The sequence below is a fragment of the Pteropus medius genome, unplaced genomic scaffold (genome assembly GCF_902729225.1).
Source record: "Pteropus medius unplaced genomic scaffold, Ma_sr-lr_union100, whole genome shotgun sequence".
Taxonomy (NCBI): Eukaryota; Metazoa; Chordata; class Mammalia; order Chiroptera; family Pteropodidae; genus Pteropus; species Pteropus medius.
In genome coordinates, this window is record NW_024356249.1 from 10,296,855 (window position 1) to 10,319,612 (window position 22,758).

General features: G+C 41.7%; 1 protein-coding gene across 11 annotated transcripts; it reads right to left on the reverse strand.

Annotated features, from left to right (window-relative positions):
• Positions 1-1,394: 1,394 nt before the first annotated feature.
• GARIN1B (golgi associated RAB2 interactor 1B) lies at positions 1,395-19,556 on the reverse strand. 11 transcript variants are annotated; one of them, XR_005652347.1, is made up of 10 exons: positions 19,394-19,554; positions 15,505-15,616; positions 14,622-15,010; positions 13,357-13,541; positions 11,984-12,332; positions 8,460-8,593; positions 6,298-6,366; positions 5,962-6,063; positions 3,281-3,448; positions 2,088-2,541 (listed from the first exon to the last, which is right to left on the reverse strand). XR_005652347.1 is itself a non-coding variant. In XM_039860677.1 (9 exons), exons 4-9 carry the CDS (start codon positions 13,491-13,493, stop codon positions 1,915-1,917), a joined length of 1,170 nt encoding a protein of 389 aa, XP_039716611.1. In that variant the 5' UTR covers positions 13,494-13,541; positions 14,876-15,010; positions 15,505-15,616; positions 19,394-19,555; the 3' UTR covers positions 1,395-1,914. The 11 variants fall into 11 exon arrangements, 9 of the variants coding, with proteins under 9 accessions (XP_039716611.1, XP_039716608.1, XP_039716607.1 ...); XR_005652348.1 differs by having other exon boundaries at positions 2,099-2,249; XM_039860677.1 differs by lacking the exon at positions 5,962-6,063 and having other exon boundaries at positions 1,395-2,249; positions 6,298-6,344; positions 14,876-15,010; positions 19,394-19,555.
• Between the last annotated feature and the right edge of the window lie 3,202 nt (positions 19,557-22,758).

Below are 22,758 nucleotides of genomic sequence, written 5' to 3' on the forward strand. Positions count from 1 at the left end.
AAAAGAGAACGAGAAGCAAGAATTTGGAAACTCTTTCAAAGAATTTACTATAAAAGAGTGGAGAAAATGGAGCAGAGGGGGCAGAGGGGCCCAGAGAGGTTTTCTTTGATTTCGTTCTGTTTTTAGATGGAAGAAATAACAGTGTGTTTAGAAGAAACACCAGCTTGTTCATTGCCTGTGTGAAGATTCTAGGAGTGAGGACAAAATTGATGATGAAGGGCAAAGAAAGGAGAGTTGCTGGAGGAATGTCCTTGAGTAGACGAGATGGTATGAGATCCAGTACAAGAGGAAAAGTGTTGGACTTTGCTTCCAGTGGAGACAGTTCTTCTGTAGTAATGAGGAGAGAAGCTAGATCTGTAGGTCTGGTTCTGGGTAAATGATAGACGTGGTGAGTGCTTGGAGTTCTCTTTCGGTTGTTACTATGTTCTCAGGGAGATGGGAAACTGAGTCATCAGAGGGCACTGATGTGAAGATGTGAAATGGCCAGTCAGCAGAGAGAATGGATGAAGGAAACACAGGATGAACCCCCGGTACCATTAAGGAACCTCTTGAGGCTTGTGATTATGACTTTGAGGTGAGACTGGTTAGTATGTCATGTGGTTTTCTCCAGGAGAAAGCTCAGCGGCGTGGTACAGGCATAGAGTTGGTGGAGAGTTGGACGTAGACAAGTGAATAGAATGAAGTGAAAGAGACACAGAAGTGTTGACATGCTGTTGGGGGCGCATACTTAAGAATGGAGAGATACATGTAAACTTTCACGAGTGGCCGAACTCGGGGATAGATTTGAGGAAGGGACTACGCATAGCATTAATGTGTTTGGAGCTGGGTCCAGTTTACAGAATTTTGATACTGACTTTTTTTTTTAAAGGTGTTGAGGTGCATGCAAGGGAGTGATAATAATAATGATTCATCAAGGAATCTAGGCTTGAGGGGAGGGAAATGAGGACGCGAGGAGACTGAGGGTCAGTGAAAACCCAGGAGGAGCGATGTATTGTAGGACTGGTGGGGTCGAAGGGTTATTGGACTCGGGGGAATAGACAGGAGGCGGTATAGCTGGAGAACAGAAATAATGAGGTGGGGTACAGTTATTAATGACAAACTCTAGGGTAAGATCAGGAAGTCAGTGGCTGAGGAGGGTGGGGGATGGGACCATTGGGCAGCAAATCAAGGAACAGTGACCAGGGTACAGGAAGGATCATCTATGTAGATTTAAAATCACCAAGAATTAGGACCTAATTCATCCTTGGAAGGCAAGACGGTGATCTAGGAGCTTACTTTTTATCTCTCCAACAATTTCAGTCTGAAAATTTTCAGTGAAGAAAAAGAACCTCTTAGGAAACCTTAAATCAAAAAGAGACATCTGAAAACACTTTCCAATCAAAGATCGGGCAGCCTTTCTGAAATACTCACAGTCTGGTTTTTATTGAATGTGAAATATTGCATATTTTAAACAAAGAGGCTGGTCCATGGGCCACCTGAAAGACACTCCTTGGTGACTCTCTTGATCTATAATTTGTGAACCTCCGATTTTACCTGTGCTTTGAGCCTGTATCTCTTGTCTTGGAATTGGTAATTTAATAAGCGCTAACAAGGTGTGTTGACATTTTAAGGGTTGTCATATGCAAAAGAAATTGAGCCAGTGTTTGTAGGGCTGAGACATTAGCAAACTTAGAAAGTTTGAACACGAAAGAGAAATATCCCCTATCTCGCACACCTTGTCTGATCACCTCCTGCAAGGAACCTTTCTGTAGCCTCAAACCCAAACCTCCATTTGGAACAAGGCCAGGCTAGCGAGTCCAAGTTAGAGAATGGGCTAAGGAATTTAAAGGCCAAAACTTGAATGAGAAAAGAGGGACTAACAAAAAAAATATATTGGCAAAAAGGGAAATTTATAGAGAGGCCCTTGGCTGGAATTCATTTCCGGCCCCTCGTACTCATCCAGAGTAGTCTGAGCAGAGAAGAAAACAAATTTCTTTTTTGGTATATGGCCTTACTTTCAAGTTTTAAATTAGATAAATAGAAGCTGGGTGAGGCATCTCTCAGGTGTATTTCTTCTCTAGTCCTGTTCAGCTTCTCTCCCAAAACTCTTCTGTTTCCTTTTCTTACCACCTCTCTGTATCTCCCTTCTTCTCCAACTTCCTCTTCATCTCCATTTCGTTCTCTTCCACCTCTCCTCTGGTCCTGCTTCCCTTTCTTTCCTTCTCTCCATCTCTTGGTCCTGTCCCCTCTGAGAGCATATCTTCTTGTGCCTGCCCAGCAGGGGAAGGAAGGGGAGCTGTGATGATGTGTGGTGGTGAGATCACGAAGTTACGTGCTGGAATAACGCTGGAAGGATGCTTCTCATCCAGAAGCCATGCTCCCAAATGGTTCTCCAAGGAAAGCTATGCTATCGGCATGAGATGATTCTAGTGTGTCCTTAGTTGCAGCTTTCCCCTTCCCTTCATCCAGATGGCCCCTCAGAAAGCTTAATGTTGAAGGGTAGTATTGGTGAGGGCTGCTTAGATTCTCCCCAGTGTGAAAGGGTGGCTCAAATAGAATTTCCTGTTAGTGTAGGAGATGAAAATATTCAATAAGATACAACTTGCCTACAAAGCTCTTTTGTGGGCACATAGACACTTACTGTGAATTTTTAAATTGTCAACTATTAATAACAGATATTTTATAAGAGGTGGTGGTTTATTAATAATATTTCACTTCAGAAAACATAAAGCACTCTACCTTCTTTAGGGACTTATCTCTGGCCAGACAGGCACATAAGTAATAGTTAACGAATGTTTGTTAAATGAATACGTGGATAGATGCGTGAACCTTGGAGCTTGGAGAGATAAGAGCTTGGCCCACTCCCCACTCCTGGCCTAGATCCCTCTTACTCTCTGAAGCAGAGAGTTGGGGCTCCCCAAAAGGTCTGGAAAGGAAAAGAGAGAGCCAGCTCCCCACCACCTCAAAGCAAGAGTCCACGGAAACTGCAGAGGCAGCCCTCATGACATCGCCCAGCAGGGAGAAAGCAGCTCTAGTGACACAGTGTCATCCTGATCTCTATTCCCTTCAGAGCCACTTTGCAGGAACACCTAGGAGCCTGTGGGGACTCACTCAGCTCAATTGGAGGCAGAGAAGACAGGGCAGGTAAAAAGAGCGCTGAGGCGGTGTGGCTGGCACCCCCCCACATTCCCACCCCATAGCTTCTGGGAGCACCCTCAGGACCCCAAGATCTAAATCCAGGCCTGAGGTCGAACTCCAGGCCTGTCCCATGGAGGCGGCCAGACCAATCCCGTGACTGTACCTACGAGTGGGGCCAGCTGCAGCCCCGTGGAGGCTGCCAGAGTGCTGAGGAGTGAGAGGGGCTGTGGCCCAGAGGGGTTCTCTCTTTCCCACTCTCCATAGGTGAAGGAATTCCTCCAACTGAGGTCACGGGTGCACGGGATGCCGTCTTCACTGGGAGTATCTTTTGCTAGGACAAAAAGGGAATACATTTGTTTATACTTGAATTCGCAGAGCATGCTCATGGATTATACAGTCAACATTTGTGGGGTGCTTATTATGGGCCACGCACTGTTCCAAACAATTATGTGCATTAATGCTCGTTTAATCCTCACAATGATCCCGAGAGGTCAGTGTTGCCGTAGTCCCCATGTTAAAGATGAGGAATCTGAGACCCAGCGGGGTTAAGTAACTTACCCATGGTCACAGAATGAAAAGGCAGAGGTAAGATTCAAAGCCAGGCAGCCTGGCTCCAGAGCCCATGTTTTTACCACTACATTGCGTGAACAAGACAGTGCCAATAAAAGGAGGGAACCAACATGACTTGGCGAGGTTAACTGAGTGAATTTCCCCCCAAGAGATTCAGCTAGCTGAACTGGCTATGGCCTTGAACCCAGATGGCCTTAAGCCAGAGCCTGCTCTTGATCCACTTGGCTTCAGCTACTCAAAGGGTGGTTTGCAGCCCAGCAGGTTTGGCATCACCAGGGAGCATGTTAGAAATACACAGTTTTAGGTCCACTCAGATCCACTGAATCAGAATCTATATTTTAACATGACCCTCAGGGGACTGCTTGCACGTACATTCAAGTTTGGGAAGTACTGCAATAGGCCACACCACCTGCTGACAGGCAGGTGGAAGGTTTAGCCACACAGGCAAGCTTTGGGATGCTGGTTTTCCCAAATGTAGCTCTCCCTCTCTCTTTTCATCCAAAAGTTCCAAGAGGCCGAGGTGTGACCGTCCTTCCAAACTGGAAGGGCACACTACTTGGCCCAAAGAGAAAAGAGGGCTTTCTTCGGCTCTAAGGAAAGGAAGCATCCTGAGGACATTCCAGGATGATTAATTGAAATCAGCCAAGGGACATCTTGGGAGTGGTAGTTCTTGTGATATCTTGGGCCCCTGAAATTCTAGCTGTTCTCTCAAGTCTCAGAAATAAGTCTGAAACATTCTCTACTTCTGTATCCCTCAACCCTAACCTCATGGGGTATGCTGTGTGTGCGTGTGCGTATGTGTGTGTGTGTGCGCGCACGCACACACGCGCCATTGAATGTATGTGTAAAGACAGGACTGAATCACCATCATATTTCAGTCACACAACATGAGAAAGCATTTATAGACTTGGAAAAAGTGTGGGCCAGCATCGGCTCCACTCACCATTTAGAACGGGGCTATGAACTATCTATCAGCCTTCAGGCTGAATTTGGCCTACATGAGGATAAATATGTTATGTTTGCCCACTAACTGGGCCTATACTGTGCTTTAATTTTTTATGGGTGGGGAATATATAGCATAAAAATACAGAATTTTGGCTTCTCTTGAAAAATTAGAGTATCGGGCAACAGTATGGAAACAATTAATTGAAGCCTGAATTGAAACCTCACTGTCTCATTGCCACTGTCCCTACCACTGCCTATTGTCTCTTCAATGCTGAAACCAAGTATCAGTCCAGTTGTTTGTTTGTTTGTTTGTTTTACTTATAATAGAGTTGAGAGAAAAGCCAACCATCTCTTATATCCATCTCTTATACTTAAGACTCTTTATTCATTTGTGCCTCTTGTAGACATCTGAGTTTATAATCTCTGGTTTGGACGGAAGTTGGCAGAGCTCCCCTGGGATCTACACACTCCTTTAAATTTCTAAATATAACATGATATTCTGGCTGCCTCCTGAGCCAATTTGGAGGAATAATTTATTAGTGGCATGGTGCACAGATATTTACTGAGCTCCTATTGTGTCCCCAGCCTGGTGCTTGCCACTGTGGATAATTAAGAGTCATAAAAAAAAAAAAAATAGTATTGGTTGAAGAAACGAGATTAAAATCTATGAAACAATTAGAGAATAATGTAAGAGAGGTTATGACCAAAGAAAGATTCATCTGGGCAGGATGGTGTTTGATTATATGGAAAGATCAGTAGGATTTAGAGTGTAGCATCATGGGGAGGGTGCAGAGGGGGAATAAGTCATGGGGAAGGATAGCTAAGGTGCGATAGAGCAGAAGATTTGGGCTTGAGAAGGCGATGAGGCAGAGGCCTCTTTTTGAGGAGGAAAAAGTAATCAGGCAAGATGGATAAGGAAGGGGAAGTTAATGTAATGTAGAGTCATGCATGCCAAAACGAGTGGATTCGGGGTAAACTAGAACTGGAAATAAACAGAGGACTGGCTGCTGTTTTCAGAATGTGTCATGTTTTCTCACACAGACTCTGTCTCTTCCCAGAATTCCCTGCCTCATCTTCTTTGACCAGCCCACTTGTCCTCATCCTCTATGACCCAGCCCTCCAAGACAGCTTCCTGGGAAGAGTGAGGCACCTCCATCTTTGTGCCCCTAAGTCACCCCAGGCGTGGGCTTTTGAATGCTGCCTGGAAGTAGAGGTTATATAATTTGGGGATTTAGCTATCTGATTCTGCTAAGTTATAAACCCCTTGAAGTAGATACTATGTCTTTCTTCATTGGGACTCCAAAGCCTTCGACAGTGTTTGGCACTTACCAAGTGCTCAGTGCATGTTTCTGAATGAGCGAATGAATGAATGAATTAGAAGATTGCTGCAGTCGTCCAGGCAAGAGGTGATAAGGTGGACTAGGGTAGGGTCTGTGGGGGCAGAAATGAAGTAAAGATATAAGAAACGTTTCAAAGAAAAATTGATAGGATTTGGTGCCAAATTGACTATGGGTGCCAAAGAGCCTAGAGGAACTCACACTAAGCTATGAGAAGACATTGTGACAGCTCTAGTAAAGTTGGGATGGAGAGCTGGAGGGGGTTTTATTCCCACATCTGCAGAGCAGAGAGTTCTCGGAAAAACAGGTGACCTGTACCCTCCATTACCTGAGATGTTCTTTTTGGTCTCCATCTTTTTGCTGCTCCTGGAACTCCAGCCATTTCAGAATCAAGGAAATGAAGGTCAAAAGGAAAAAAATAGAGCATGAAATTCTCATTTTAAATCTTGTTGCTAGTTATATTTTTCCTGACGCAAAAGCTTTAGAGACAGATATAAATCTGAAAGAGGCCAGCTGTGGCTATATTGGGTGGGTGACACATATTAAAGTACCAGAAGGAAAAATAGGGGAGGGGAAGTGGGGCTGGGGAGGAGGGTGAGGAGCAGAAACCAAGATGCTGATTTTGCTGAAGAGGACTGGGTAAGACTCCATCTGTTTGGTCCTGCCTCTCAGCCATTTATTTTATTTGCTGTAAGTTGCACATTGTTGCCAATGTGCGAAAACTGATGTAATTGCAACCAGAGCCTGCCTGGATGAAGAGAAAAGTCATCACTCAGGGCTTCGTTCTGGAGAATCAAACAGAAGAAACTAAATGTCTCTACAAAGCAATTACTGAGATAACAGCAAAGCACAAATTATTATTATTTTTGTTTCTTACATCCCTCTGATCTGCTTTGTACGGGAGAACCAGATTAGGTTGCCATAGCTTCCTGGCTGGTCTCACCACACCTACTCTCCCCCTCTTCAAATCAACTGTCAATGTGACAGCCAGCATGACCTTTTCAACATGTAAATTGGATCACATCGCTTCCCAGTTTGAAAGGTGATAAGGCTCCATTAAAGTCTAAATTCATTTGCATGGCTTCCCAGGCCCTGACTGGCTCTATCCCTGCCCATTTCAATTTATGGCCTCTTACCACCACCTCACTTCCTTCTTTTTCTCTAAACCCACCACGCTTATTCCACAGGATGAAGCCTCAGTCTTACATTCATTTGTTCCCTTAATCTGCACAATTTTCTATACCCTTTTACCTTCGGGTTTTAGTCTCCTCTGACCTTCTGGAAATATTAAAAGCTGTCAGTGCCAGAGATTGCCATAGGCCCTCAGTATCCCTTCATACCTTCTCCTTCGGAGGCAGAACATCTATTTCTATGTCGGGCACCATGGCTCTGCACAATAGAGAATGCATTTCCCAGCCTCCCTTGCAGCTGAGTGTGGTCATGTGACTGAGTTGTGGCCAATGAACATAAACAGAAGCTGTTCTTCAAATAGTAATTTTAAAAACTTAAATTTTTTAACATTTTGAAACAAAAAGTTGCTTCAACATATCTTGCTCTATTAGAGTCTAACATTCTTCCAACTCAGCAATATGACAGTTTACTCAGAAATTTCTTAATTACAGATATGTAGAGTGACAATCCCCCTATAAATTCTTTAACAGCAGGCAACTAACAAGTTTTTTTCTTGTGTCAATACTTTTGTACTTCCAGCCCAAGGTAGACTTAATAATACAAGTTAATACTTATTGAGAGTTGACTTATATCTGCCTCTCTGACACCTCGTTTTATAGTTCCGGTGATGTTTATTAACTTATTTCTGTTCTTCCTTTTATTTTAAACCACAAATTGAGTTCATTAGGACCCTGGGTACCACTTAATCTTTGCTCTCTGGTTGTGGTGCCCAGAGGTCTAAGTACTCTCAACTCCTGTCTCCCTCAGACCAAGCAGTTTTAAGACTCAAACCCTAAGTCAGAGTCTATGTACAAGGACTCTGTACAAGGACATTTCCTCAGGCATGAAGATAGGCCTGTACAATGGAGCTTTCCAGAATAGACTGTTCATTGAGAAAATTATCGCAGACGCTCCATAAAGTTCAAGTAGAGGCCAGGTGAGTAGGTGAAGGAACCTAGTGAGTAGACAATGTTTTAAACAACGTTTTGGTTACTTCTAGTAGGACTAGGAACTGGATTAGAAACTAGGTTTTACTTTTCCACCTGTTACTAACTAAATATTGGAGAGTTACTTTTCATCTTTTACAAAATGTCTCCTCTAGAGTCAAGCCCACTATGCTTGCTATGTGGAAAAGGAGAATAAGGCAAAGAGAACCAGAAAAGGTTGCCCTAAGTCAAGGGTGAGCCCCGATACTGAGTGGCAGTATTTCATACCCCTCCCTGAGCTTGTTAACCAAGTTACTTGGTTTTTGGATTTCACAGCCCAGACCATCTGGACCGCAGAAAGGGATGTCAGGCTGGCCTCATTTAAGTCATATACCTGAACTTATGACTGAACTGGTTGTGCTGGTGCAAATCGGCAAAAATCTGAGAGAGGGCCTCACTCTCCCCCTTGGCCATCAGCTGCATGAGGCTCTCGCTCGGCTGGGAGGCTTGGAGCTTCTTCTGTACTAACTAGATGGAGAAAACAAGCAAAGACAGCTGGTTAAGGCCTAGGGTCTCTGCATTTTACTAATATCATGGTCCAGATCTTAAAGCGTTAAAACTCAAACTGCTCCATTGGGCAGCCATGTCAGCTGCTCAGATAGGCAATGCTAAAGCCATATCTGTTTGTTTATGCCCCCTGTATTGTTATAAATACCCTTTGGTGCCCTTAGGATAACATTTGTCATTGACTACTTTAGACATAATTTAATAGATAACCTATTCTTATTAACATATTTTAATGTTATTGAATAGCTTATTCATAAAAACCTTAACAAAGCTTATGCTACTTGGTTTTATTGTTAAATGTAGGGGCATCAAATATTTATTGTAGAATAAATATAAATGTTTAAAAAATAGAATAAGAATGTTTTAAAAGTTAATTTATCTAAGAGAAATCCTATATTAAATTGCTTTTTACGCTTAGGTAAAATTGCTTTTTTCCCTATCACTTGTGATAGCCCCAAGGTGTTCCAGCTGTGCAAGCTGCTCATATTCATTTAGTCAATCATTTATTTAATATTTATTGAATGTAAACTATATGCTATGCACTGGGGATATAGCGGTGAAGAAGACAGATTAAGAATTCCTGCTTTCTTAGAGTTTATGTTGTAGCTCATCAGTTTTACGTCACACTCTAAGGCCTGGGGCAAAATGGCCCAGGTAGATTCACTTGAATTCTATTAAATATTAAAAGAAGTAGTTATACCAATTCTTCACAAACTCAGAAAATAAAGCAGGAGGGAACACTTCCCAAATCATTCAACGAGGCTAGTATTACCCTATTACTAAAGCTAGAATATCACAAGAAAACTACAGACCAATATTTCTAATGAACATGGATGCAAAACCCTTAATAAAATGCTAGAAAACCAAATCTTGTAACATGTAAAAGGGATTATAAATGCACACCATAACCATGTGAAATTTATTACAGGAACACAAGATTGATTTAACATCTAAAAAATCAATTAATGTAATACAGTATATCAATAACATAAAGAACAAACCACATGATCATCTCAATAAATTCAGAAAAAAAACATTTGACAGAATCCAATAGCCATTCATGATAAAAACTCTCAAACAAGGAATAGAAGGGAACTTCCTCAACCTGAGGAAAATTCCACAGTTAGCATGATACTTAATGAAAGACAAAGTTTTTCCCCTAAGATTGGGAATAAGACAAGATGTCTGCTTTTGTCACTTCTATTAAACATTGTACTGAAGGTTGTAGCAAAGACAATAAGCAATAAACAAAGGGATCTGGACTGGAAATGAAATAAAACTGTCTTTATTTGCAGATGACATGTATGTATGTATGTATGTATGCATGCATGCATGTATGTATGTAAACCCAAGGAATCCACAAAAACTATTATATCTAATGAACAAGATTAATACACAAAAATCAATTGTATTTCTATATACTATCAATCAATAAATGGTGCAAACATAAAATTAAGAAAACATAATTCTATCCACAATAGTATTAACAGCAATAAAATACTTAGGAATAAATTTAACAAAAGAAGTGAAGAACTGGTACACTGAAAGTGACAAAAACATTGCTAATAGAAATTAAAGAAGATTGAAATGAGTGCAAAGACATTCCATATTCATGTACTGGAAGACTCATTATCATCAAGATGGGAATTCTCCCCAAATTGATGTACAAATTCAACAGGTCCTTATCAAAATTCCAGCAGGCTATTTTATAGAAATTGACAAATCGACCCTAAAATTTATATGAAAATGCAAAGAACATAGAATAGCCAAACAATTTGAAAAAGGACAAAATTGGAAGACCTACATCACCCAATTTCAAAACTTACTATAAACCTACGTTAATCAAAACATTGTGGTATTTGTACAAGACCTGGCAAATAGAATGGAACAGAATTGAGAATCCAGAAATAAATCCTTACATTTATGGTCAGTTAATTTTTGACAAAGGTGTTCAAGACAATTCAATGAGGAAAAGGATAGTTTTTTTCAACAAATGGTGCCAGGACAATTGTACATCCACTTGAAAAAGAAAAAAAAATTAGACCTTTATCTCACACCATACACAAATATTAACTCAAAATGTATTGTAGACCTAAATAGAAGAGCTAAATCTATAAAAATCCTAGAAGAAAACATGGGATAAAACCTTTATGACTTTGGGTTAAACAAAAAGAGTTCTTAAATACAACACCAAAAGCCTGATCAGTAAAAGAAAAAATTGATGTTGCACTTCATCGAAGTTAAAAATCTTTTGATCCTCAAAAGACATCATTAAGAAAATGAAAATACAATTCACAGACTAGAAGAAAATACTTGCAAATCATTTATCTGATAAGGGACTTGTATCCAGAATATACAAAAACTCTTACATCTTAATAAAAAGACAAAACCCAACTTAAAAATAGGCAAAAGATTTAAATAGACATTTAACCAAAGAAGATATATAAATGACTAATAAGCCCATGAAAAGTTTCTCAACATCATTAACCATCCAGGAAATTCAAATTAAAACCACTACACAGCCACTAGAATGTCTTTAATCTAAAAGATAGACAATATCGGTGTTGGTGAGGATGTGGAGAAACTGAAACATTCATGCATTGCTGGTGGGAATATAAAATGGTGCAGTCATCTTGGAAAACAAAAATTTTTAAAGTTAAACATAAACTTACCATATGACCCAGCAATTTTATTCCTTGGAATCTCCCCAAGACAAATAAAAACATGTGTCTACACAAAAACTTGTATGTACACAAGTGTTCATGGCAACATTATTCAAAAAAAGCCAAAAAACTGGAAACAATCCAAATATCCATCAACTGGATAAACAAAATGGAGCATATCTATACAATGGAATACTGTTCGTCAATTAAAAGAAATGAATTATTGATAGTCTGTGACTCTGCCACCGAGTTGGCCCCATGCTTCGATATGGATGAACCCAAAAAACAATAGGCTGAGTGAAAAAAGCCAGACACAAAAAACTATACATATTGTAAAATTCCATTTATATAAAATGTCTAATATGAGCTTACAGAAACTGAAAACAGATCAATGGCTGCCTAGGGCAAGAAGGAAGAACTGAGAATGAGTACAAATGGGCACCAGGGAATTTTTCAGGGTGATGGAAATGTTCTAAAACTAGATTGTGGTGATGGTAGCACAAGTCTATGCATTTACTGAAAGTGTTGAACTGTACACAGTGGGTGAATTGTAAATTATATCTCAATAAAGCTGATCGGAAAAGGCTGAAGGCAGGGATTGCCTTCACAGGGCGCGCACATACCAGCTCACCTAAGCCCTACAGCTCAGCTCTGACCTTGTCTGGAGGCAGCAATGGTGCCAACTTACCTTAGAGTCTCCAGAGGGGCTGCAGGTGTTCTTGGGTACCAGACAGTGAGTGACAAGAATCCGAGGGTCTTTGGTGGTGATGGACAGGCCCTTCTGCAGAATTTGAACTAGTCGGATCCAGAAGTGGAAGACGGTCTCAGGATGGTCAGGGTGGAGCCTTAGATAGTAGATCTTCTCAGTGACCGTTCTCAACCGCAGGATGCGTTGAAGGCGGTCATAGACCTGGAGCTCCACGAACTTCAATGGGAGAATCCTGAAGGCACAAGGGAAGACACACACCGACAACCCCATTGCTTCTGATCCAACCCTATCTTCATTAAAACGAGGAGTGTCTCCTTCAGGACTGAGGCTTTGGGGAGATGGAGAGAGAATGCTTAGCAGAGTGGGAGATCAGAATCACCTGGAGAGCTTGTTTAAAATGCAGACCCTCTAAAACTCAGATTCAGTAAGTCTGGGCTGTGTCCTGGAGTCTGCATTTTAACCTCCACCCATCCTGCCATGATTTTCATGATGGTGTCCCATGATCCTGCTTGAGAGAGGCAGCCTAGGAGTTAGGTTGCTGGGGTCATAGGGTTTTCAATTTCCTTCTTGATAGCACAAGGAGAGCTATTCTTCTCTGCCACAGAGTTGGCCCCACTGTCCAGCTTGTCCATTCATTGACACTATTGCCTCAATTACTCTTCCCAAAGGAGCTAAGGTTCAGGGAGCTGGCTTTGGGCCAAATAGTCAGCTGGGGCTGGGCTGTACTTGCCGTGGGTACACCAGAACACAATAGAGAGTTTTATCATTGAGGCAACATGAAAAAATGAAGGGTTTCCTTGGACTTCTGGGAATATCTACAAACTCTTGGATACCCTACAGATTACTTTAAGAGGCTCAAACGTCAAAAGGGACTGTTTCATCCCGGACAAGCATGATGTCACTATGTTACAGTTCTAAGTGACACTTAGTTCTATTCATTTTACCAGTAGGGAAACTAGGATGCAGGAAGTAACTAAACATTATTTGAGCCTAGTTAGTTGCATACCAAGGACTAGAACCTCAGCTCCATCTGCCCGATCTCACTGCTTTCTTGCCCCTGTGCCAGAGGCAGAGAGATTTCCTAAGAATTCAGTGGGATGAGTGCAGCAAGAAGGAAAGTGAACATGTAGACTGGTTCCTTAGTCCTGTCTACACAATTCCTCCCTTTACCGCACCTCATCTAGATGCTTCCAGTGTGGCCACAGTCTTGGGCTACTGTTGCTTAAAAAATTTAATATCACTGCTAATGACTTCTCTGCTTTCTCTCTCCTTGAGTTTAGTCACAAAGCAGCCTTGGCTTTGGGTCCCCCCTCCCCCCTCCACCTGTCCTCGTTCCCATCGGTGTTGCTTACCTCTTCAGGATGATGTTTGGGGCTGTAGATGGTCTGTTCCATGTCTGACTCTGCCCCTGGTGCCATTTGACCCTGGCCATGAGGAGGATGTTGGGAAGGGGCAGGCAGGGCACGGAGGAGGTCACCCCGAGGGCCATGGTGTTGGAGGCTTTGTAGATGTCGATCCAGTCCTTGCCCTTTTTGACCTGCAAAGCAGCCCCATGGGCACAGCCTGAGCATTTGGCAGAAGCACCAGTATATTTCAGCTGAAAGTTTCTCAACCTCAGCAATATTCACATTACCGGCAGGATAATTTTTTGGCAAGAGCGCTGTGGGATGTTTAGCAGCATCTTTGGCCTCTACCCACTACATGCCCACCCCACCCCCCACCAAGACAGTCAAAAATATCTCCGGACACTGCCAAATGTCCCCCGGTTTTGGAAGGCAAAATAATGGCTGCTGAGAACCACTGTTTTAACCTGTATAGGTTAAACAACTGTAATAGTATTTACACTACTTACTATTAGCAATTGCCCACAAGAACTATAAACCAGGAGTTCCCTGACACATGACACATGTCTGTGAATCCTCCCCAGACTGTTCCCTGGCTTTTCTTTGAAAAAATTGGCCTTTGGCCCTTCTCTGAGGGACCCTGTAATCTCCTGCACCTTCCCTGTGCTGCAAGCTCCCTTGCAACTCGCAAGTTCTGTTTATCCTGGGATCCATCTGACGGCGATGAGAGCCCAGGAAGGGAAACGAAAATGCACTGAGCACCTGCTATACTAAGGCCTTTGCCTCCCCGTGTCTGAATGTAATCCTCAGGTCATTCCCACCCCTTTTACAACAGTGGATTCAGGGTGCACAAGTCACTTGCCACCTGCTGAGAAAGCAGTGGACTCTGAGCCCAGGTCTCTCTGGGTGCCCAGATCCTGTTCTCTCACCAATCAGCATTTCTGTTCCAAAATCCTCAAAGAATAACTCGATTCATTGCCTCTTTGTTAATCTGCTTTGGGCTGACAGCCTGGAGGAGGAAGTAAATTGAGAGATTCGAATAACAATCCTCCACTCAGAGCAGAGAACACTTGACCTCTCTCCCTGTCTACAGAAGCAGCCCTGGAGCTCTGCAGTGGGTGTCAGAGGAGAGTGGCCTTGCATTCCAGGCCCACTGACTTCTCCTTGCCTCAGTTCTCACTCCACTCCAGTCCCAGGGATAGGCTCTTCTGATCACGCTTTGGGAACAGGTTCAAAAGAATCAAGGAGTGCCATTCTGAGTGACCCCAGAGTACCTGGACAAAGTTGCTTTCAAAAACCACTGAGTCAGGAAACAGGTTGAATTCTGCAGAATGAACCATTTGGCAGAGCAATCCCTCCTCTACACCCAGGCCCACTCCAGGGTTTGGTTCCCCATCCACAGGCAAGAGGCCCCTGAATTCTTCCCAGGCATTCAGGGAAGGAAAGGTTGGATAGGATCTTGTGACTTTTACTGTCTTCTTCGATTTCCGCCAAGTCTTTCTATGTGGAACTGATGACATTTCCGTACATGCTCAGGGGCCTGCTGCACATTTGTCCTGGGATCTCTCTCTGCTCTCCTGGCATTGGGCAGCTGGCCAAGGTCTGGGACCGCCAATCAGCTCACAATGATGAATGGATGACATCATGAAAAATCAGGGCAGGCCTGTGGGAAGGGAAATGCAGAGGGAGCCCCCGCTTTTCCTCCAGAGTGCTTTGCTGGTGTGTTTCTCCCCTGACATTCTCCAGCCCTTCTAGTGACCCAAAGACACAGCTCCCCCAGAACTTGCCAAGAAGTTCGTGAGCCAGGCAGAAAGCGAGGAAGGGAGGCTGTTGGGACGCTCCTTCCGCTGCTAAGAGGAGATACCCTCCCTGCCTTTCAACCCTCCCTTATTCTTAATGCAGCCCGCCCACCACCACCATCAAAGAGTTTTAAGGGCTGTTTATTTAAAATCCAACCTCTGAACACTTTGCACTACGTAGCCCTCCCCCCCCCCTCACCAACACACACCCCCTCGTGTATCTGCAGTAGACCTTTCTGGTTATGGAAGGAGTTGCGGGGCTTCTCTGTGCTCTGCAACGGCTGGCTGGTCACTTCTGCAGGCCTATGTCCCTTAGGAGGTCAAAGCGAAGGAACAGAAGTAGTAATTAGTTTCTTACCCAGAAGCTGGCTTTGTGAAGGTGTCACTGGGAGAATTAGAACCTCGATGAGCAGCTCTGCTGTATCAACAAGCCATTCCCCCGCCTCAGAGAGTGACAGTGTCCCTCATTCCTGAGTCAGAGAAAGAAAGAGCCCAAGTCCTGAGGTGGCCACCTCCAGGGCAAAGAATCAAGCAGACTGACCACCACTCAAGTCCATCTCAGGGAGAAATCGTATTCCAAGCTGGACAAAATTCCAGAATTTATTAAATAATGTATTAACCATCAAGGTCAAGTGTGGTCAATAGAGATAAGCAATTTAACAACCAATATATGCACTGTACCAGCTTGGAGATTTATTTTTACTTATTATGAAGTTGGAGAAAGCCAAAAGGTCATGAGGACATGAGGTCATCTGATTCCATCAGCCCTTCACCTGGTTATCTCTATTGTGCCCCCTGCTCAAGCACCTGTAACAGCTCCCTGGTTGGTCAAGAACTTGTGCATTCACATTTCTCATTGTCTTCTGTTTACCACGTGGGGAAAATGTCCTCCACGGTAACTTTCTCTAAGAGTGGGGTCAGAGACCATGTCCTGTGGTTTACATTTCCCTAGAAACAACACACAGTGCAAACGTGATGGCAATGAACACCCTGATATGATGCTCTTCACGGTTAAAGCTTACCCGTTACTGGCTTAGATATATAGTTTAGATATATTTGGTCATGGAGACATTAAAAAATCTCCTTCAATTGGGAAAATGACTTTTTCTTTTTTTCCACATAAGCCTGTTGAACACACTTCTGTGGCGTGTGGAGGAAGGCTTTAGCGCCCACCCTGTCTAGAAAGCTAATTGTGAGGAAGCAAGCTTTTAGTTCAAAATGTAAGCAGTGATATAAATGGTGCTTTAAAATGTCTACCCCTTCCTAAATGCCCCCGCTAAACCTCAAAAACTAGCACACTGAGTCTTTTAAAAAACCAATTGACAGAAGCTTAGTTGTTTATTCCAATATCCATTCTCTCTGTTCCTTTAGTAATAGAATTTCTGATTGGGCACAAGTTCCTAGAATAAAAGTCACATTTCCTGGTTTCCCTTATAGCTAGGTAAGGGCATATGACTATGTTCTGGCAAAATACATACAAGCTCAAGTATTAGGTATGATTTTTTGAGGAATCATTATAGAAAGGGGGCATGCTCTTTTTCGCTCTTTGTTTTTTCCTTTTGGCTGGGATACAGACTTGATGGCTGGAGCTTGAGCAGCCCAATTGGGTCATGAAGTGGCATGCTAAGGATGGTAGTGTAGCAAGATAAAAGGGCTCCATCTCCTTAATGATCATAAAACTATCACACCGGTTGTGGACTATGTATCTCTAGACTTCTTTTAAGCATGAGAGAGATAAAGCCAGACTTAAAACTAGCTGATACAACTACATAAAACTCCTATCTACTCTTCTGGACAAATTTTTACAGGAAATCATGGTACTATTATTCTAAGCAATAAAGAAATTATGGTTAATTTATGAGAAATTAGGACCGTAAGAATGATAAACATAGCTTCTGGGGAAAGTTGTATAACTATATATTTCAATAATATGAGAAACTCATTGCTTTTGTCTTCCTGTGTTTTCAGTGGTGTTGATGCTGCCACAGTTGTTGCCTTTTGCGTGTTTGGTGATAAGCACTTTGGTGACAGTCTTCTCAACTATGTTGACCTTCCTTTGGTTTGAGGCTAAAGTCACTCTGGCCGTGTCAGCTATCATTTCAAAGCTTGCTCAGATCTCACCAGAATATCTGGTTGACAGTTGGGATTAGACCCCGGTTCTGTGTTTAAAGCTTACACAATGTTGGAGATTCTTAAAAATAAAAAGACTGGAGGGAGGAGAGAATCGACAGTTACTATTTAAGGAGTACAGAGCTGGAAAGGTGACAAAGTCCTGGAGATGAGTGGTGGTGATGACTGTACAACAGTGTGAATGTATGTAATGCTTCTGAAATGTAAACCTAAAAATGGTTAAAATAGTTCATTTACACTATGTATATTTTACCATAACAAAAAAAAATGCTGTAACACAAAAAATAAAATTAAAAAATCTCAAAAGGATGACAGAAAATTACTAGCTGTCTTCCTAGGGCCTTCAGATGGACCCATGTGACTAAGAGACTCTGAAATTTAAGCTTTATTATCTTCATGATAAATCTGTCCCATTTAAATATGTGTCATGATTTTTTCAAAACTTTATTACAAGCAGTACCTGTGCTTTGTAGAACACCAGAAAATATAGACAAGCTCAAAAAATTAACAGCATATTCCTACCTCCCAGGAAACATCACTGTAACAACCAACTGTGTATGTGTACCAAAATGAGATCATACTCTAAAATTGTTTTATAGCTTTTTAATAACCTGTTTTATTTGGCCAACACTTTCTCTATCTTTGTGTTTCGGTAGAGACACATCTCATCTTATCTCATCTCATCTTATCTTATCTTATCTCATTTAATTTCTAGGCTATATGAAAATTTCTCCAATTAACTCCAATTATTCTTATAGCTTATTTATTCAAATCAGTATCCAATCCAGAATCACACATTCCCTATATTTATTTTAATCTAGTGCAGTCCTTTTTTTAGGACACTTACTAGTGGAAACAATTAAGTCAGTTGTCCTACAAAATGTCCCGACTTCTGGATTTGTCTGATTACTTCCTTGTGGTATTTAGCTTGCTTCTCTAGTAATTATATTTTCTGCGAAATAGAAGTTATATCTGAAGGGCTGATGGATTTAGATAAGCATTGTTTTTTAATTAAAACAGTTAATACTTCTTAGTATGGAGCTACCATGGGATCTATGTAAGATACTGCTCTCCTCTCCCAAAGAATGTCAGTAGGAAAATACATATAGAAAATACATATCAGAAGAAAAAGGATTCCAGGAAATAGAATAGTCTTTGAAAAGAATCTTCTCTGCACTCTCAAGGAAATTAAATATAATCTGGGACCCTATGAAACAAACAAAAAAATCTGAGATATCAAAATCAGATGAAAAGAAAACTTGAAAAGGTAAAGAAATAAATAGAAGAAAAACCTATTAGATATCTAAAAGTCACATTAGAAGCCACCAGAAGTAGAGTTGACATGACAGAAAACAGTCAGTGGCATGGATAACAGGCTTGCGAATATCACAGAACACAACAAAGAAGGGCAAATGGAAGGAAAATAATAAATACATAAGACATTTGATGCAACATATAGCTAGAGGCCCTGATGAAGAGGAAACATGTAGAATTAAAAAAGTAGTCAAAAATATAAAAGAAAAAGCCACTTCTGAACAAAAAGACTCAATTTGGCTCAAAATGAACAGGATTTACTACATTCCAGGTAAACTGAGCAAAGAAACCATTGAGACCAGAATAGGTCTTGTGAAGTTCCTAAATATTAGGGTAACCCAACTACAAACATCCAGATAGAGGAAGCAGACAATCTACCAAGGGAAATAAAATGAGACTGGCCTCAGACTTCTTTTCAGCAGTTTTAGATGGCATAAGGCAATAGAACAATGTAGAAAGAATGTTGAGGAAGAAGGATATGACCCAATAATTCCATAAATGGCTAGAAATTCATTCAAGTGTGAAGGTAGCAAAAGTAATCTTAAAACTCTAAGTACACTAGGATAAATAAATCCCTAAGCTGGTTCTCTGAAAAAGAAAACTTAGACAAACCACTAACAACAGTTTAATTTTTAAAAAGGAAGACTATAAAACATAAAATTAGAAATAAACACAAGTTTAACAAGGCAGTACAGGCTTCTGGGTTAAGGAAGTGGCACAAAGCTATATTACTTAGAGAGTAATGTAGGTAGTTAAAAGACACCAAAATATTGACTTAATATAGAAGTTTGATTCTCTCTTACACAGTAGTCCAAAGGTAAGCAGTCCAGACTGGTAGAGTGTCTGCCATTCTCAATATGCGGCTTCCATCTTTGGGTTCCAAGGTGGCTGCTCCAGTTCCTGCCATGATGTTTGCATCCTGCCAGTGAGAAAGGGGAAAGGGAAGGAGACTGCACAGTCATTCCTTTTAAGGGCATGGCCAAGAAATGGCATAATCACTTTTGCTCACATCCCATTGGTTGGAACTCAGTCACCTGGCCACACCCAGTTACAAGGGAAGCTGGGAAATGTAGCTTTTAGCTGGGTGGCCAAGAGCCCACCTTGCACTGAGGAATTCTATTATTTATTATTTAAGAATAAAGGATATCAGTGGATGATCAGCAGCCTCTGCAAAGAAGCCATGTCACAGGATTACTGTGTTAATATAACTGTGTATTCTCACAAATTAACACCTACCACCACCACCAAATTGAGAGGGGCAGCGTGAGGAAGTGAGTAATCAGCTCAGGGAAAACAATAGTAAGAAAAATCTTCAAGAGTAGAAGCCCCTATTTATCACATTGTCTTAGCAGAGGCAGAAAAGCCCTGCTGGGCTCACTAATTTTGAGATCTTCCGGCTGAATTGAGAAAGATTACACCATGAGAACAGGATACACTCCCAACTAGAGAAAAAGACATTTAAAAACTATCAGGAGAGACATAGCCCAGATTCTCACTGGACAGACAGTCCAGAAGAGACTGGAGTTGAGAAGTAAGTTGGAATGAGGGTGGGACAGAAAAGATGTCACAGTGGGACTGGGGAAGGCGGCAAAATGCCTGAGGAGCAGGCTATGACACCACTGGAATTGTACTGGAGTGTAAACAATGCTGTCAGGCATTGCTTCCCTGAGCGCTAGGGAGGTGTGGGACCAGCAGATGGAGGGGCCTCCAGGAGCAGCCCCAGTTTGAGGTGGGAGTAGTAGAAAGTGGGGATAGCCAAAGAGGCTGAAAACTATCATCAGAGTCCGAAGGGCAGTATCCAGGAGGTCAATACTCCAATACAGCGGTTCTCAACCCTGTCAAACCCAAGTCCCCTTTTCATGACAAATATTTTGTAACATCCCTTTTACTATTCTGAAATAAAATTCAGTGATTATGATTCAACTATATACATTAAAAGTTGATATGCTACCCCAACTGTAATATAAAGGAGGACTAGAACTAAAATATATATTCCAATACATGCTTGTACATGACTATAAAAAGTCAGAAAGAAATCTAATCAGAAGCTGTAACCAGAATGCAGTAGTTACAAAAAAAGCCCCGTAAAGATGTATTGAATTGGTTACTTAAAAATGGTAAAACTCCACTGTACGTTGTTAAGTGGGTCCCAAATAATCAATTGGGGTGGAGTGAAGTTATTGTGAGGTCAATTAAATCCCAAGGGTTAGCTTGCTGGGTCATGGGGCTGTGAGGTGCAGATTCAATATATTAGAGTCTCAGCTGCCGTGCAGTGCCACTTAGTGGCAGTGGCAGTTGTCTGGCATGTGAGAGAATCTGGATTTCCAAGCTGCCTGGGCCTCTTGGCTTAGCAAAGAGGCTGGGCTGAGCCTGCAACCAAAGGTCTCAGTGATGACAGCTGACAGGAATGGGCACGATGGGGACTGACGCCTGTGAGGAGAGGCCCAGAGGCCATTGCCCTACTGCACTTTGAGAATCACCAGCTGCCCAAAGCTTATGCCAGGCTGTTCTAGATTTTTCTTACCTGTGAAGTGTAGTTCATAATAACAGCTCTCTCACATAATTATGAGAATCACATTAGATTGTGGATATGAAGACGCTTTTAAAAATGCAAAGCATTTACAAATGTCATGTCCTGAGTATGTGTATGACAATCCCATAGCACTAGTTGGCATATTCTTCTTGCATCTAGATATGGCCCTTGAATGGCAGCGAGGACAGGGATTGATGTGACAGAAATTCCTTTCCTTCTTTGTGTAAGCCAGTGTGCTTAACTGAAGACTTTGAGGGGCTAAAGCCAGTTTAGAAAAAAAGAAACTATCTATGAATATTTCTTTATATGTCATGGACATATGATGTGTTTCCAGTTACTATGCAACTGCTAACATTCAAAAACACTCTTTTGTTTGGGGATAATTAGAAATTTTAGTAATTTTTAATTAAAAATCCATATCCCCAATAAGGAAATTGATTTATCCTAAGTTAGGCAGGAATAGGAGACAGAGGGGAACTGCCCCCTCTCAGAAAATCTCTAGATTGTTGTATGCCTGATTGTTTCAAGTTATAGCTCCTGTGAGTGGCCTTAGCCTTAATAATTCTAAATTTTTGTTTTAAATGCTCGTTTTATGAAGCTTTACCACTTTCAGTGGTTGTTTCTCTCTTTTGAAATCATAGCCTCAGATTTCTTAAGATTGACCCTTTGTGGGCTTTTTTTTTTTTTAAGCATGGTAAGGAAGATTTTATTGTTGCAATGGGTATAGGGACCACTGCCATGGAATCTTGCAGCGGAGGAGAGAGATTGGGCTAAACTCTGAGCGCAGGATGAGCACAGGGGAATTTGAGGAGCAGGGTGGGAGCCAGTGGGTGGAAAATATGAAGAGGAGACGTTAGGGTAAGGGGGATTCTGGCTAAACAAACCTTACGGGGTTCCTGCTGAGATGAGACCTTTTATGTTTTGTTTTGTTTTGTTTTGTTTTCTAAATCAATGGTATGTGGTACTGAGAGATCATTAGTGAACCTCTGGGTACCCCCAGGATCCGGGTCAGGACCCTCATTGCTACGAATTCAGTGTCTCCAGGTCCTCTGCTTTCTCTACCTGCTGTCTCATCAACATCACTAAAATCTTAATTGACCAATTGTTTATTATTTTCCTCAAGACTTAGAAGGATATTCATGAAGCTTTAATCTCTTGGTATTAAACCTTGAGGACCTTTTCTCTGAACCCTATCTCTGAGCTTTTTTTTTTTTTTTTTCTATTTCAGAAATTTTAAGATGCATTCCTGTTGTTTGGGGATTGCTTCGCAAATGTCATGTCCTGGTGGGCGCTAATTGACTCTTGATAACAATGTTTTGTTTCCTTTCTCTTTTAAATGGTGTATTTATTGGCCATTAAAAGGTTTACGACCCCCTCATGTGGTGTTATTTTCATCTAAGAAATAGTCTCTGGTAAATGGGTTTGAGTGATAAGACCATTCAGCAAAGGTTGTTCCTTGTTCCTGGTTTCTTCCCTTGTTGGGGGCGGGAGCAATGTAGGGCAGCCCGAGCTGGCTATGGCAGACATGGATTTATTCAAAAACCTTTAATTGGGTGTTTAGTAGGACCAAGCATTGGAGGATACACAAACCAATAAAATACCTGTGGTTGCCATGTTTGCCTATGTAGCAGCATC

What these genes read in the sequence shown, in the direction of transcription:
- GARIN1B (XM_039860672.1), bottom strand. Translation starts at nt 14,867, where the DNA reads ATGTCATCAGTTCCACATAGAAAGACTTGGCGGAAATCGAAGAAGACA. An exon ending in CAGTTCAGTCATAAGTTCAG is followed by an intron (nt 6,345 to 8,459) that starts GTATATGACTTA and finishes CTGAAATGGCTG; the next exon opens with GAGTTCCAGGAGCAGCAAAA. An exon ending in GACCAAAAAGAACATCTCAG is followed by an intron (nt 3,449 to 6,297) that starts GTAATGGAGGGT and finishes TTTTTGTCCTAG; the next exon opens with CAAAAGATACTCCCAGTGAA.